Below are 18040 nucleotides of genomic sequence, written 5' to 3' on the forward strand. Positions count from 1 at the left end.
TTAGCTATACAGAGCCAAGCTGTGGGTAGTCCAAAGTCTGACACGTGTAAAGGTTGTGGCTTCTTTAACTAGTGTGGGATTAGTATATTGATGAAGATGTCATTTTCTAAAATTGACTTCATCACATTAAAAATTGTACGAGTTTTGTGATTCTCCGAAAACAATAAAACATTCATGACAATTTTTAGATATTTCATTTTTTGAACCATCCGGACAACTGTGCAAAACCTTGGCTTCTCACGAGTGCATCCATTAGCATATATTCCCTTTAGTGCACCTTAGGAAATATAAGGTGCTATGGGAATGTCCCACTTACGGGAATGAAGGCAAGCATCTTAATTAGATCCCCGCGTTCTTGTGATATTACCTAAGCAAACGGGCAATATATGTGCATGATTACCTTTGGAGAATTAGTTAGAATTTAAATTAAAGAGATTTGAAGATGAAAAATTGTTACCAAAATGAACTTCGAACGCTTTCTGCCCAGAGTTCATCAACGTGCAAAGTATAGGTTGTTGGGTTGCCGGAAGGAAAGCCGATCGAGCCGTGTTTAAAGAGCCACCCGATACTTTCTTGCACTTCGGTTGCGATGCCACCTATTCTGTGTGTCTGTTTAGTTTCGTTGTCAATTGGCAACTCAGCCTGTCTTCTACACCCCCCCCCCCTAAATATAGTTTAAATTATTAAACGCAACATCCTTTTAGTCTGCCTTAAAAATATAGCTGTAAAGCAGGCAAGACTGTAGTAAGAAAATAGGCTGGTTATTTGCATTTGTATCGCTTAGGAGAAACTCGATAGGGATGTAAAAAACATTCAGTCGTTCCAAAAAACAGCACATTTTACAATTTGGTACTAAAAACGATCCAGTAAGGCTAATTTTACCGAACTCAAAATTTTTGAAAATTTTACAGCATTTATTTTCGAAAGCAAGGTTCCCTTACTCAAATAAACGGTTTGGTTCATGTAGTCCCATCCTTTATATATAAGCTGCGAGTATGCTAATGAGGGGTGTTTATGGATCTTATTACCTGCAAGTTCGTTCTGCTGCGTTATTCCCTTCAACTTGGTGCATTTTTCCTTTTTTATCTCGACTTTCCCTTTGACGAAGTTTTTCATTTTCCTTTTTATGGTGTTCTTCCTGCTTTCTCCGAATCTCCTCAGCTTTCATCTTAGAGACATCCTCGACGCTGAGTGGTGTTAAATGCTCCTCACTTCTCATCACTTCTTGTTCTTTGCGTATCACTTCAAATCGGTCCCCTTCCACGTGTAGCTTTTCTTTTATCTCAGGAGAGAGCGTTTTTTTATCTTCTGATTCCCTTCTTCGGAGCACCTCGCGATCCCGTACCTTAGAGCATCATTGTTTGGGAAAAATCTTTTAAACACCTATGACTTTATAAATTGATCATTAAGATAATTTATCAAAGAAGTCATTAACAATGGGCTAAACAGCATTTCTTGTTCGATGGTGCCACTGTTTTGCTATTTTTTATCTGCTACTTTGCGGATGGCGATTTGTACATGTGTAGACATGTTGCCATAAAAATATTCTATACATATCGTATTACCTTCAACAGGTCAATTTACAAACACGTAATCTCTTGAGAAGTTAACGCACAGTATGCGGAGTTATCTATATAGGAAAAGAAAGTAGAATAACAATAAAAGGCAAGAAATTGAGCTTGCAATGCAGATGTGATCTAAAAAAAGATTAGGAATTGTCTTATGTATATTTTTTAAATGTTTTTTATAAAGAGATGAAAAATTATGGTGGTTGCGTTTGAGCATTTGCAACAGGTTTAGTTGTTATGTCGAGTTGAAAAAAAGCCTGCTTGTACTTATCATAACATACTCTAGCAAAACGAATAGATGGAATTCAACGCTCGAATGTATGATTTGCAACTCACATGCACGAATCATTCAAATGGGTGCACATATATATATCAAGCTAATACTGACAGTTGTAAAAAGATAACGAAATATGCCAAAAGACGAATACACCGAACAGCTTGTGACAAAAAAGAAAATAGAGGTGTAACCAAAAACCATTTCAAGGCTGTAAAGGAAAAAAGTAGTTTGGTTGCTTTCAGAACTTCCGTATAATTTACATTAGCATTAGGTTTATTGTTGGATACTAGGAGCGGCGTATTAAAAACGAGGATAAAGTTCACTAGAATCAGAAGAATATGGAAATTTGGAGCAAAGAAATGTATATATGGTATGCATAACGGAACTGTGGAAAACAATGTGACATGTTGTGAGATTTTTAAGGAGTTGAGCGGTGCTATCAGACATAGTTTAAAGATACAGAGACAACATGAACTAAGAAGAACTAAATGGAAGATTAGCAATATAGGAATCGAAAATAAGCTGCTTCGTACATGTAATAAATAAAGTATATTATGAATAATAAGCACATAAAATACGTTATGAGCAGTAGGTATAAATAACAAGTATTCTAATAAAGAGTATTGCAATGATAGTTATAATGATCTTCTAGACATAATAATAGCAGTAATTAAAATACAAAGCATAAATAGAAAGATCAAAGGTAGCAACTAATATATCGAAAGATAATTAACCTCTGTTATAAAAATATTGCATAAACATATATATATATAAAGGTGAAATTTCAAGGAAAGAGCTTCTTTAGAGTGCATGTTTTAAAATATTAATAAAAATCTATTTATATGTTAAATTCAGAAGTACAGTACCATGTCGGTACGCATGTGGTCGGTTCCGTGGTATTCAAACTAAAACCATTTATATTTCATTGTTACGCTTGCCAGTAAAATGACTTGGCCCAACATACCTCCATTTCGAGTCGTTCTATCTCCCGATCAATTTCATTGACCTTTCGATTGATTTCTTGTAGGTCATCATCCATCTCTTGCTCTCGATGATCCGCAATACCTGTCAACTGATCTGATTCTTGCGGTGTTTTGTCAACTTCGGATCTCACTATACGCTTCACTGTGATAGCATTTTCCACGGTAGAACGCTTCTCTGTATTGGATTCTGTAGAAGAACAAAAACCATAATCATAAGTTACTGGATATGATATACAATATAACGCTAAATACCTTAACGAATACCCTACTGGCATATCTCGTCATATTATCCAGTAGGATTATTTACAGATTTAGGTTTTAGAAGTGGGCAATATTTTTTCCTAAAAATAAAAATGAACTCCTTTTCAAATAACATATCTGTTTTATTTACCAATTATGAGGTTCGCCAGTATACCTTATATATGTACGTTCGTATTTTGTAGGTTTCCCTGTGAAATCTAGTAGGAGAAACTGCTACTTTTTCATTTTTGGCTAATTTTAACCGAACATACCATAAATTTATGACGTTTCCTTTTGGAGTCGCTGTGGTTATAATTGCCCTATCGAGAAGGTACTGCTCTTCGTTGGTACACCTGGTTTTCCCAGAGTATAGCTTTTACTAGCGTTCCGATTACATTGTCTGCTAACTCTTTACCTGTTTATAGTAAAAGCCACCGTAGTTTATTCTCTACAAATTAGAACAACTGAAAGAGCACTTGTACTTGTTCCCACAACACTTTATGCAGCAGGGTTTTCGAACCTGTTTGTCATTTCTGCTAACGCACTCTTCATTAAATTTCTCCATAGCTTATATAACGAGCTATTGCCATAAAACATTTCCCTTTAATCTGAAACCTTTTATACGGAACTTTATGCTTGGTAGGAGTCTGAGCCTCGATTATAGACATACTCGGTCCCATCTGAATCTAAATAAATGTCGGCATCACGTAAGATCACTACTATAATTGACCGCACCACCTCATTAACGTCTTCTTCACTATTCGCACCTCTGCGTATTATGTCTATAAAATCTAATTCCATAGATCTTTATAAGTCTTTTTTTCCTAAAGTTCGTTATTAGACCCATTTTGATCTCGGTCTCATCCGCTGACACTGTGAAGAATGGCCTCAGAAGTCGGCCTGTCTTACACTTTCGTGCTCACGGTGCTTTGCCCAGTGATATTCCTTTCATTGGAATTGTGTTTTACGCAAAAGGAGTTCCGTGCCTGAGGATATAGACTACGTATTGTTAACTCGAGACAGCAAGCAGGTTTCTTGCAGGGATACCTCCACCGAAAAAGGCAACTTGGTGCTTCAAGCAGAAAGCAGGTAGAACGACAAATTGCCTTATACAAATGCTTTTTTTTTGTAGAATCATTAAAGGGCCTAAAAAGAAATACCCAGTAGACTATCAAGGACGCTATAACTCACAATATGGTGGTTCGGGGACTAATATCCTAAAAGAAACCTCTCGCAGGAACCCTGAAAAGGCTGCGATAGGTTAATAAGACTGAATAGATATGTGATAGATGCAGTATGCGAGCTGTATTCGGCTTTTCAGCCCAAGAGCTATATATCCGTCCAGGACGCCGCAGCAAGTCAGCTGCTAGGTTAAAATTTACGCACCGGATCAGTGCGCTGATCCACGGCTCGACTTTTCTTGTAAATAAGGAATCGGTGATTCGTTTTTATCTTTCACGTGTGTGGATTTCAGCTGCAGAAAAAAACAGCGACTTTTACTTCAATTTATTTATAATTTAACATGAAATACTTCCTACTCTAGATATTTTAGTTTTCTGTATCGGCTTTTATATAGCCAATTTGATCACTGCATCATCTTTCTATCCTGTAAAGTTCGAACGCAGTAATGCACCATGGAGCTGGTAACCTCGACCTTTTGCAACATTCCGCATCTTATGTGCACCTCTTATCGTCCACCTTGTTTACTAACTTAAAACAGTTCATTAGAATTCAAGACTACTGAATTTCTCGCCGAGAAGCTCAGTCAGAACACGTTCGCTGAGCTGAAAATCTACCCCAACCATCACAACATTATTGCTGAATTTACGCATTTGATACCTTTCGATTACTTTCGTCAACTCTCGTTAGGAAATAGGTATTCGATGGATGATATGTTAGGATATGCCTTTTGGGTATAGTAAAAACAACTGTTAATTGTGTACCACTTAATTAGGACTGCGGTATGTAATTCCTTCTTATCCAGGTACCATATCAATGTAGATCGTACATTGTTCACAGCCAGATCTCTTAGATACAGCTTACATAATTCCTTAGTTGGACGCAGTCCATCTACAAACAGTATCTAGCAGCTGGACGCGTTCTTTCATCGTTTGAGATCCAAAATCTACGGCTCTGTGATCATGGCATCTTTCCAGTTTTATTGATCCTGCAGCCGATGATATCCTTCCAAGTATTTGGCATTGTTAGCTTTTCAGACAGCATATAATACAGATATCACAGCTCCCCCATGTATATTGGCTTCTTGTAGTTTCGGATCCGCCAGAAAGTTCGAGTTGGCACTGACTTTGTCGCTACCATTAAATTGCGGAGAAACTATGTCTTTGATTGGTAATATGCATACTGACTAACTTGCCACATGCAATCAATAGTAGGATACGGAAATATACACTGGTTTATGATTTTAAAATATGTATTAAGATATTATAGGTTAAGATCAAGGCTCCATTTTAAGTGCTCCAGAAATTATTAAAATTATTATCAGTATTTTATCATACCTATTTTTTAATTATATTAATTAATATTACTTAACATATGCCCTCTCTCAACATGATAAATTAATAGAGTAGGCTGTTACAAGTGAATCTCGCAGATTTTTAAAATATTTCAATGAGAATGATGCTTTTTTAATACCATAATGTAACAATAACTCTTACTTTTTACTTGTCGCAGCGTTCTAGCAGCTTATATACTTCCCATTCGCGTCCTTATATTTAATTTCTCTATCTATGGCTTCTCGAAGTAAATGGATAGTGGGATATATTTGTCCAGCAATTGCCCTTTCTAGTGCATGGAAAGCTCATGGAAAGTGCATGGATTCAGACAAGGGATATAAATGGATTGAAGCTAAGGCTGGGTATTCTTTTGCGCAATCCAGAAACTAATTGAGACTTAAGAATTAAGGATGGCCGTAGGTCTAACGTTGTCACCAAGTAACCAGACTGCAAGCTTGGCGGTCAGACAAATAGGCGCGTCAACGGTCCATAAGTCTGCTGAATGACTTGATCGCGATCTCCGTTCACTGTTTCAGTTCTGGTGAATATCTCTCAAATACTTCTGATGGCGACTATAAGTACTACTATCCCTTACGCCTAAACCTACTAGACACAGCCACCGAACCAAATTTTTCTCCAGGGCAACGTCATTCTCTCGCCTTAATCTTGTCCAGTTGGCAGTGAAGATTGCACCATGATTCGTCTACGCCCCAGGCAAGTTGTACATAGAATGTATTACACAATTTCCAACGAGCACTGAAGTCAACGGAAAACCCATTTTTTTAATCCAGTTTCTGCATTTATCGTATTTTTTCAGTATATGTGAAACATCCAAGGTTGTTTATTTTCAGTATTTTTTTTAGTGTAAAATATGTGAGGTGTTTTGTTGTGAACCCATTTCACTTAAAATAAACACAACTGGTTTTCATTTGTTTTTAAAAGATTCTAGTATTTGCCAGCCATTTTTTTTTTCAAAAGTTGTTCAATTTTTAGGTCAGCCGGAATCGCTTGTAGCGGCCTTATATAATGCACTTGTACTAAATATTAGTCAGACCTCTGGCAACAAACGGTTAGTCGGTAGACTGGAGAGTATTCTACACTCACAACCGGCCGGGAAATTATATCAATATGTATTTTGAAGTCAACTTCATTAGACCAAGCGTAGAGAAGCAAGTCTTTCGAACGCTCTGTTTAAACCTGAACTCACGCAAGGCAAGGTGCGGCATGTTCTCCACGCACTGTGCAAGCTTAATTTAAGAAGCAGCTGTAGGGACTGCTAACGAGAGTGGTGTAAAAGGACCAGCGTTCCAAGCCAAAGCGACCGAGGTAAAGGGGGTGTAGTTTTGCGGATCTCTTTCCATCGAGGAGTCGGATGTGAGTTGCCCTTCAAAGCTTAGGCACAGGGAGACTAGGCAGTTGGACTGACGGCAACTCAATTAGACATCAGTTTTTGAGAAGTGTTAAAGAGGGCGGTGTAAAAAGTGAGGCTCCCCAAACCGAGGCGATCGGCGCGAATGGGGTTTTATTTTAGGGTATCTGTCCCCGCCGAAAAACCGGATGCAGGCTGTTTTGCGTAGCTTAGACACAGAGGGACCTGGAAGTTGGACGGATCGCGGCTCTGAACAATACGGCTTCGAACCCATAGAGCAATTCGCACGTCATTGCGTTTAGGGCTTCGCTTACCGTTGTGTTCATCGTTAAGGCGACTAAGGAAGGCGTTAAGGAAGTACCACGGAAACGGAAGGGGCGGGCATCTCCAGCAACCGCGCAAACGGCCGTTCCATAACTGCGCGGGTCCTCTGCTCTACCAGTCCGTTCGCTTGCGGGTGGGCTGTAGCAGTTCTTACATGCCAAGTATTAAAACACGTCAAATGCTGTTAGACGCACTGACCCGTAAGTAGCTTGTGTTGTCTGTGAAGACGGCATCTATGGCCCCGTAACGATCTTGAAGAGCAGACAGTGCCCCTTGCACGATTCGGGTTGTCATTCCTCGACCTGGGAACAGGTGAATGAAACAAGTGCAGTAGTCTATACTCACAATAACGAACAAAGGAGCATGTTTCACTACATGCAGCAGTACCATAAAATTTACATCTACTTCAGCGAAAAGTCTGGGCAGGAAACGGGCATTTGGGGCAGCCTGCACCCGAGGTCACACGGCGGTGTGATTCGAAAGTACAACCGACAGGCACTTACTGCAGCGCCGGTATGCAGTGCAGCCCGTACTGCTTGATGTCGATTTCTCTGACGGGGTATCAGTTCCGACAGATTGGACAGTTAGGAAAGCCAATTGATGAAATCCGGCGCCTGCCTATCGCATGCGCGGGTAATTGGCAATGCTCGCGTTCTTGCCAGCGGCGGCACGTTGGGTTGTCAATTTGCACAATCGATGCGGCTAGACCTGTCAGCCAAAGGCTGATTTCCTTGGTTTATTTCCTAGCCGTCAAACCTATGCATAAGCCTCATCAGATTTGTTGCCCAGACAAAATTCTTGAAAATGACGGACTTCACTGTCTTCTTCATGTTAAAAAATCAATGTAGTCTTAATCTAGCTCCCATATATTGGAACCCGTTTGATCTTGATGAAGTTTCCTTTACACAATTAAAGAATCTGTTGGGGGGGGGGGGACTCATCAGGGAGAAACATTCCTTCAGTTTTGGTTCAGCAATATACCAGTTGTGTACCTCTGGCTCGATTTGCAACGGACCAAAGCCATGTGAATAAGGCCGCACTTGCCGTATGACGGTCTTAGCGTCACAGTTGGTTCGTTGCCAGACATGCAATTCTCTCCAGGCATCTTCTCAACCGGCTACCCACAGCATACACTGTAATGTAATAGAAGTATACTATATATATACATATATATATATATATATATTATATATATAATCGGTGCTCACTTTTATTTTTCAAAGCAAATTGCGTAGCACTAAAGTAAGATACTTTTAAATGCTCTTTGACGTACGACTGCGACAATATTATTATTTACGATGGCTTCCTACATGTCGACAAAGAAGTCAGCAAACATTTTCAAAATGCTGACAAATGGCGTGATTTATTTGCAAACATCTGTATTTTGTGGCTGTATTTTCCGAACCCGTGCTTTAACTCTTCTCTAGGCATGTTCTATTGTATTGTCGTCTGCCAAATTAGCGGTCGGTGGCAGCACTTGAACTTCATTGGCAGTGAGTACCCTACAAACTCCCGAGCTCTGTGACGAGGCGCGTCATTGTACATGAAAACTTAGTCACCTTGCGGGAACCATTTTCGTACCTGAGGCTGTATCTCGATAACCTCAGTATACTCCTGCTGTTTTACTTCCCTATAAGAAATGTATCATCCCAGCACCTTTCTCAGAAATTAAAAACTGCATCATAACTTCTAAAAGATGTTTGATTTTTGCCATAGCGCAGTTTTCGGAAAATCATTCACCAACACGTTCGAAAGCACCACAAGCTTTTTCCCGAAATTCAAAAGGAGGTTTGTTTAAAAAACTGATTTTTTTTCAGTTCTCAAGCGCCCACCTATTTATTTAATTTACCCAACGAAGACGAACTCGTTTAATTTAAGCATCCAAGCAAGGTCTCTAGGCAGTTCTCTTGAACCCAGCCTCTAAATCGGCAGCGAAACGTAGTTTTTCACACAGTCCTTTTTTCTTTGGCTTTTTTTTTCGGAGTTTGTAAACTATCACACAGTTTTTACGCTCCGTAGTACGATTTTTGTTACTGATTTTATACAACAATAGCGAGAAATTTTCCCTCAGTTTCTAACATTGGTTTTGCTAAAGCAATTCGCTGATCGCTGTTTTCGGCTTTCCAGTCAAACCTGTTCCTCTTCTCATTTTCACACATGACACACGTGAATATGCAAAATCACCAGAAAACACTTAAACCAGTTAAGCTCATTTAAGATTTACTTGACATGTTAGACGATGAGCTACCTGTAATAGCTTAGTAGGTAACGTTTTTGCCTACTCATTTTAGAAACACGTTGTGGTTCAGGTTCAAACAAAGCATAGACACGCGTCGTTTCATACTGAGACCCAGTCATTGGGTGGAATACCTAACGAATACCGGACGTGCAACTTGAAACAGAGAGATGATGAAATAGAACCTACCGCCTGTGCATATTATGAGGTATTACTGTAAAATATGAATGTTGAATTTACTGGATTCCGATTCTAGCAAGCTGAAATAATATGTTAATAAATCGATCACTGAAATACGACATGTTAGTGTTACGTATCACATTGGGAAATGTTTACCGATGTCTTTATTGATATGTGAGATGCTACTGTAAAGAACAATAATTCTGTTTTCATAAGCAGCAAACCATTTAAAAACATCTTGCTTTAGTGCTGCGCAATAAGGTTTAAAAGTTGAGACAACCTGAGTCTTTTTTCTTTAATTGGATACCGACTTATATTATTCATATAAGCAGTTTTAATCACCGTTATAAACGTCTTTCTCCTGATCCTTTTTCTCTTCCTGAATGTTGGGGGTACTTCCGCTGCCCTGTTGACATTGATCTTTTAATGTCGACTGTGTACCGGCTTTTTTATGAGAATCGCAAGCAGCATCCATTTGCTCTAAGATTTCTTTAGATCTTCGAGCCGGAAATAAATCATCTTCGCATGGCATCCATGGTGGAGTATCTAAACCAAATAAAATTGGATCCGGTATATAGGATGGCGCCACATACTGATCTGCCTGTAAAAGAAAGTAAAAAAAACTCAGTATTGAAAACCGTAATTGACCACACTGGAGATAATAATGCTGTCTAACTTTATAATTTTATCTCCACATACATCTTAAGCCTATAACCCATTCAAGTTATTCCTCACTCAACATTATGTAATACGAGCAGTATACTTTATAATGAACCCGTGAGTATAAAGCCACATCGATTTTTATGACGTCAGAATGATTTACTGATCGTCCAGAAATTGTGAACAGCGGATATTTCTATTAATGAAATATTAAATATCATGGAACAGCAATATTTTGATATGTAGGAGATGTACTCCAATTTATTGTTCATACGTCGACGTTAACGCACTAATATGGGAGCCTCTCTACAGCTATCTATTTGAAATCACGTTACCATATCTAATCTCGTTATAGCTTCTTTGAGAGAACCGACGGTAAGATATGCTACTCTAACGATCGTACCTTTTTAGGTACCAATGGAAATCACAGGGCTTAAATCCGGAGAATGTGGGAGTTGAAGCCATCACTGAATTTTATTTGTCTCGATTCATACTGCGATTAATGCGTGGCCATCTGGTTGTGCATTTTTGTCGAGTAATCACACTATGTGCTATCGATTGTCGCGTTCCGCATTTATGAGGAATTACATTTATAAGGTTTTTCAGAAGCTAGTTTACGCCCGGTTTCATTCAGCACTACCACCGATTTTTTTTTAATTTCATGCTTTTCTTTCGCCTAAATCTAATAAGTGGCACAGACCCACTTGTATCTCCATTATGCCAACAGTATGCTTCAAATAGGTAATATTTATGCAAATTTTCTCTAGAACACACCATACGTGTTTTTACCTACCCTGAACTCAATCTGTGGAGAAATAATTTCTTGCTTTTGTCCTTCATCTTCGTTATTTTTGTGAAATTTCGTAACACGTGTTAAGGATGTCCCATACTGAACCGATAAGGACCGTGTTGTAAATACCCTTTTTTGCTCAAGGGCTTCTCTAAGGTCTGTCGTTGTCTCCTCACTTTTCGTTCTTAATATTATTGCATTAGAAAAAAACTATGCTTTACTTAAGGCCTCTTTGTCCCGACTTTGCTTTAACATTCTTATTTTCAATGCTTTCACTTTCCGGAAACACATACACAATCACTGAGCGTTCGCTCTCAGCGCTAAAAAACTTTTGCTTCTAACTTTGTAATTCTCTCATTATAATCCATGTGCTAGTAGTAGTAGACAGCCAAAGGCTTGACGAATGTATTGATTAAACTTTGTCTACTACAGCTTAAGAGTTATCCAAATTTCTAATTAACCAAATAATTCCAGGCACCTTAATAGACATGTTAAGTCTAAACTAAACTTATAATGATGTTGAACAGTTATAACTGGATCTTGTGTAGTCATTATTGGAGGTACAGACTATTTATCTTAAAAGGCCAGTACGAAACCACTAGAAAAAAAGGTTTAACAGTAAGTTAATTTTGTTGATCAGTAACAAACATAGAGCATAATATACAATCTGCTTTGCACAATTCCATCGACGTTGAAGTATTTAAAAGGTATGTAAACTATAAAATATACGAGATAGGACCGCAGTCTTAGTTACGAGCACCCACGCAGACCGAAACATTCAAATCTAGCGGGCAATACTGTAATGAAATTAGCTATGGACACTCTGCCGGGACGGAGCGACCTCACTTTAGATTATTTGCCAATTATTTAATTTATAATACTTAATACATTATATACCAGGATGAGACTATCGTTTGCATCCGACTACTTCGGAATCAAAATATCGTTAAATAAGTATAACAATTTTATGCCGATGGGACCGGCAGCGAAGCCTAAGGCCGATGCATCGTAGAAAGATTATATATGTACTACACTCTTAAAGCATCGCTGTTAAATACAATTTTGTGCACGAATTTTCCCATTTAAGGGACTTGTACCTGAAATAAGAAGGAGCTTTTGAACGAAAGCAAACAGCAGCTACACTTCTTTATATACGCATATTTACGCCAAATTAAAAATATTCAAAACTCGATTATCACCAAAACTGCAAATGTTTTAGTTTCCCCTGAGGAAGATCCTCAAATTAGCGCCTCGTTCTTTGTGATTCTATCGTGAAGAAACAGAGCACATCAGCACAGAATAGGAATATATTTGTACAGTTATGTTCATTTATACTCATTTAACGAATGGCCCTTCGTAGATATAAAAAAGCAAGTTAACAAATTTTTAGTAGATCTATTTTTATGAACTTATACGAGGCAGCGCTAGATTTTGTAGCAATTGTATAGTTATATAAGTTGAGATCCTAGAAAATGTTTTTTATGATAGCTTTTAAATTTCACTTTTAAAACTTTCTCAATATGAAACGAACATTTTAGGAAACATACTTAAATTTGATACAGTTAAAAGTATCGTCTGATTAAAGCAAACACTACTTCTCTCTCAAATATTTACCTATTAATTTATATGGTACTGTCTGACAAAATATATAGCTGTCAAAGGTAAAAGTTAAAACGTTTGAACGTATATAAATCAGCTGTGTGTACCTTAAATATGTAAGGATAATCCTCGTATTTGAAATCAGGATCATTGAGATACTGCTGCCGAAGCATTTCCGCGAACCTACGCTGAGAAAGAAATTAAACAATATTAGTTTGTTTATTTATATTTGCCCTTTAAACGGACCTATTAGATTTTCTAGAGGCGTTTGACCTGAATATAGATAGCTTGTTGAAAGGATTACCTACTAGCTAGAAATGAAAAAGTAAGGCCGCAAACATTCAGAAACAATTATTGTTGAGAAATATCAATCGTGCAAGGTAAATTTGGATGTAACCGTTTGTGCCTCGTATCTAACAGCGATTCGCCTATGCGTACGGTTCACCTAAGCCTAGCAAAACAGCTTGAAATCCAAACAGTCCGTCTTTCATAGATATGAATTGAGTATTGTCACTTGAGTGTGTGAAGTGGCCCACTAAATATATCTTATAGACCATCAAACGCATAATCGAACCCTTATCAACAGCTTTTTGAGATGACGGCGTTGATGTTTACCAAGGTGCGTATATCTAATGTATTGATGCTGTCCAAAGCCCGTGGGACCGATTCTAAAGCTTCGTTTTACAGTATACAGATTTGCAAACAGTAACACCTCGTAGAACCTCTTGCTTGACGTAAATCTGTAAATCTTCAAAATTATGAACTGAGATTGGCAATCTCCTCGCCAGTATGTGGCCAATAGGTCCTGTTTCGGTGCTGTAAAGACCGCGCGTGTCTCACTCAAGCGCCCGAAAATCAATGGAATTTGAGCTGTTAGTGCTTTTTTGCCTAAGTACCTTCAAAGAAAATAGCGTTCTCGTGATTGAGTTGGAACCCAAAGTAGTAAGATTAGCGACTTGCCAATATTTTTCTAGTCAAATTAATAAATTCTAGCGCCGCGATTACAGGCAGACGAGCGGTTCGAGCCTAGCGCCAATTTTAACGCGAGGTGCGGTCGGACAAATACAAATCGCCATTTTATTGCTACTAGCATTATAGACTAGAATTGGGGCAATTTATTATTATTCTTAGGTAACCTGTTTTGTTTTACAATAGCGCGGATTAAAACCTCATAGGAAATGGTCATTATTTTAAATCGTTCAAGTGGTCTGCCAAACCAAACACGTGACGTGTTGAGGCTCATAAATAATTTCAAACGTCGTAGTTTCGAATGGCTACAAGGTGGTCGGAACTTGATATACGCACTGGTATCCCCTGCGAATGACAGTAATGGTTGCAGTTCGCGTGAGGCAAAAGGCCTCACTAACCAAAATTGGAAGCCTTCTCAACGAACCCTTTAACTTAATTAGCCGCTGGTCCGAACGTGTATTTAAGAGCTCGATACCATGTTTTGTAAGTACAGAAAATTACGGAGTTTTCAGAAAGATCACTGATATTGTGATCTACTAAGGGGACATGCGACACTGCCTCAAGCTCTATAATACTGAGGAATGTTTACGGAAATATTTTCTTTGATGACGTTTTGACGAAGCCAAGGCGGGATTCGTTATAACACGAGTTCACAGGGACTAAAATTCTTCGAAAGAGTGAAGTGAATATCAATGTAAAAGATGCATGCGTGGGAGCGCCTCAAGTTCTTATAAAGGATCTCGAGGAAAAGAAAGTATAACAATGATATAAAAATATTAAGCACGGATACTTTAGTGATCTAGCCTGATATCACAGTGAACAAATGTCACCGATGCGGATGTGTAGGAATAAACCCTACAGCTACAACTATGGATGGGCGGATCATCCTGCATATTCTACAAACTGTCTAAATTATAAAGAAATATCGAAAAAGAAACTTGCAGGCGAGTTCAGGTAAATGGTTTTCATAAACCACTTGCTAATTTTTTCAAAAAACATACGTGGGCTACAGTACCCGCTCTTTTTGAGAAGGTCATTAGAGACGATGACCTCGAAACACCATGAAAGCCTAAGACAAAATCGGACAGCGGAAAAGTCGCAGTAACTTCTTCCCCAACGGTAGTAGCGGAACAAAAAAATTCTAGGACAAGTGAACAATAATTAGGATGGTCTAGCTAAATTGTAACATGAGCAAAACCATTCACTAGTTACTCGAGGACCTAGCTCGGGAAAAGGGGCTGACTTCCTAATTATTAGTGAACTTAACGCTGACCTACGGAACAATCATATAACTTAGTATTTTGACGACACGTCGTGCATAAAAAATAGAGAAATACTTACCATGAGTAACAGCTCGGAAACCTATCGCGAGACTACTACTCTTTGTACTCAAGTCCTAATGAGACTATAGAAGACTAAAACAAAATTTTAGACGAGATAAATAATCCAGCCTGTACAGAATTGATAAATGAAGTAGGAAGTGTTTTAATGGTTAATACACCATTATACGCGGTATTAGAAGCATGGAGAATTTTTAGGATCGAAAAAAGAAATCAGTAGTTGCTAGAGTATATGGCTACGCAACTCCGGCTACGCCCAACATGGGTCTTATATATAACCTTTCGAGATCACGCAGGGCTTTTCTTCGCAGATCTTACGATGTGAAAGGTTGACCGATGGACTGCCTTAGCGGTTGGAGGGTGCTGGAAGAAGGTCTAAGCGATGACAACACTATATATTCCGCAATCGATCTGCTTTAGTCTTGATATATTTGAAAACGGAAGAAGCAGTGGCAGTTAGAAATCGCTAAGTACAGGAACGCGGCATTACGCAAAACAAGAGGCACCTACACCAGCTCCTAGTATATGTTAGTAGTGCAAAAAGTTCAATTAATCCAAAATGAAAACTCGGCTACTGGTGGAGGGAGGGGATTGAATCACAGCGAAAAGAATGTAGCGGTATCAAAAGAAAGTTAAACAGAATAAGATGAGGAGAGACCCAAAGGTGTTACAGGCAGTTTTGAACGAATACACGCAAAAAAGAGAAAAGCTTAGGAGGCTGACTGAAACAAACAATTCGGCTTGTTGGAAATGAGCTTTTAGAGGAGATACAAGAAGATCCGTGAGATCAGCCGTACAGGCTTCCCACAGAAAAAGCAAACAGGAAGAGAGAACAGGAAGAAAGGATGATCAAATCCTTGTTTTTATTCCGTCTTTTCTTTAATAGAACCAAGTTTAGCGATCAGAATTCCGGCCGAAACATCCAATTGGTTATGCGAAAAAGGTGTTACAAGCAAATTAACGAGTTAAGCTAGGTAAGGGTTCTATAGTCCCAATCAGAGTCACGAGAACGTTTTTGAACAAGTTTTTGCACATGGTGGCTGTGGTGGTCACACATGTCTTTAGTTTATTCCTCAAGAGAAAAAAGGGAGATGGTGCTTATTTCCAACAAGAAATTGACCCTACAACCTATATCTTTTAGGGACACTTGCAAAGTGCGCTGAGGCTATCATTGAGCAAAGGTTCAGAACGTTGGTGAAAGAAAAAGGACTTTTGAGCGATAATCAGCTTAAGTATAGAGCACACAGATACGCATTTTCGATCATTGATAAAATCCTCTTAAGGGCCGGAAAAATGAAAGAATATACAATAAACTCAAGAGATCCTTTTTATTGGGTCTTCTAAACGTTAAAGATGCTTTGCCGAGGATAGATTGGAAGACAACGTGAAAATTATTTTTCCCTGTGACTGATGAAATCCTGCAAGAGTCCATACTGGGTCTACCACTGTAAATCCTGGTGTATGATGAAGTCCTGTGATAAAAATATCTCCTGCTGAAAGCAGAAATTTCTGTCTACGCAGATGATCGGGCTGTCACTTACGAATAAGAACACTGGAGTAAACGAGCCAATCAAACGCTCGCGGAAATATTGATATGGATGAAAGACTGTTGATTACGATTGGTCTCTACGAAATCGGAATCCATATTGCGCATTGACAGAAGGAAATATTTGCTACGTACATTGGTACCGGATAATGAGAGAATAAGCTTTGCTACAACGACAACATATTTAGAAATTCAGTTAGATCACCCGATGGAGAGAGTATACCGTAAAAGACAGGTTGTGGCAAGAGCGATCAGGGTATCTCTAGAAATATTCAGGATTTTGCTAAACTTTCACGGACCTAGAGAGAAAAAGAGGAAGCTTTTAACGACAATCGTGGAATCGACTGCGGTGTTTGGGCTCTCCTCTAAACCTTGCAAGAATTCATGATCAATACGACTAAGGAGTTACTATGAAAAGCCCGAATAATAGCGTTAAAGTTATCTTAGCGTATCGCACTATTGGCACGACCGCGGTCACTGCCTTAACCGGGAACACATTTTACGTTACTTAACCGCGCCGGTGCTAAGATAAAAGGAGACCTTGACTAGAGCGATTTTGGAGGAAAAAGATCGCCTGATCAAGATACGTTTAGGAAGCATGGGGGACGTCTTGGACGGTGCTTTGGGGTTACATTTAGAGAATACACGAGTAGGACACGCTTCTGTGTGAAGAATCAGCTCGTCTGGTTAAGTGGGAGATCTAACCGAAGTAACCCCAGCATGGTAACCAAGCCACTCCTTTCTATCAGCCTGTTAAATGAAGTAGCTTTAAAGAGGAATGGAGAACTAAAGAACAAAGATACAGGCAGAGACAAGTCCAATCATCGGAGTTGAGCCGCAGACAGCCTACTTAAGTTAATTAATTAAAAAGCATGCGATCAGCAGGCTGTATGGAAGGAAATATGAATTTGAAAACACGGTGCCGAATTCGGTCAACGACAGTGTTTCCGAAAGGATATTCCGTTTTAATTCTAGAGACATAGAGTAGCGGCCTTGGAAAACTTTTTTGCAACCTAAAATTGTTTTTTCCTGTTTGTACCCACAGGTGTGTGTCAATCTTCACGGGAAAACGTACTTTTGCAGCCGCAAAGAAAATTCCTTCAAGATTCAGGGAAATCGCGTTAGCTCCCATTGTTGGTTTCGCATGTACCGAGAACAACCCCATCGCCTTTAACTTCCAAGGTCATATAAAAATTTTTACTGGATTTGTTATCGATATATGCCGCTCGTAGTATTTCGGATATGCCTACAAGTCGGGCGATATGCGTGGTAGGGAAGCTAATTACTGCCAACTGCAATATCTTAATTCTAAACAAGACAGACTCCATTCAAACCGGTTTAAACAACTAATTTTCTGTACTCTCGCGTTCATTAAAGTTGCCAGCTCCGCTAGCACTATACATTTAAAAAAACTAGCATTTATCAGATTTAATTCTCCTAAGAGAT

General features: G+C 38.8%; 1 protein-coding gene across 4 annotated transcripts in view; it reads right to left on the reverse strand.

The window, feature by feature from the left end:
* LOC111264962 (uncharacterized) overlaps positions 1-18040 on the reverse strand; it is a 90035-nt gene that overhangs the window by 63788 nt on the left and 8207 nt on the right. The window contains exons 1-5 of one of the 4 annotated variants that reach the window (XM_022841251.2): positions 13185-13244; positions 12847-12927; positions 10033-10291; positions 2810-3015; positions 1029-1345 (exon numbers count right to left, since the gene is read on the reverse strand). In XM_022841251.2, coding sequence (XP_022696986.1) covers positions 1029-1345; positions 2810-3015; positions 10033-10291; positions 12847-12912 — 848 coding nt within the window. In that variant the 5' untranslated portion in view covers positions 12913-12927; positions 13185-13244. Of the gene's footprint in view, positions 1-1028; positions 1346-2809; positions 3016-10032; positions 10292-12846; positions 12928-13047; positions 13163-13184; positions 13245-18040 lie in introns of those variants that run through there. The other 3 variants (XM_086970263.1, XM_022841249.2, XM_022841250.2) reach the window with 3 other exon arrangements.

Source organism: Varroa jacobsoni, unplaced genomic scaffold (genome assembly GCF_002532875.2).
Source record: "Varroa jacobsoni isolate VJ856 unplaced genomic scaffold, vjacob_1.0 scaffold_918, whole genome shotgun sequence".
Lineage (NCBI taxonomy): Eukaryota > Metazoa > Arthropoda > Arachnida > Mesostigmata > Varroidae > Varroa > Varroa jacobsoni.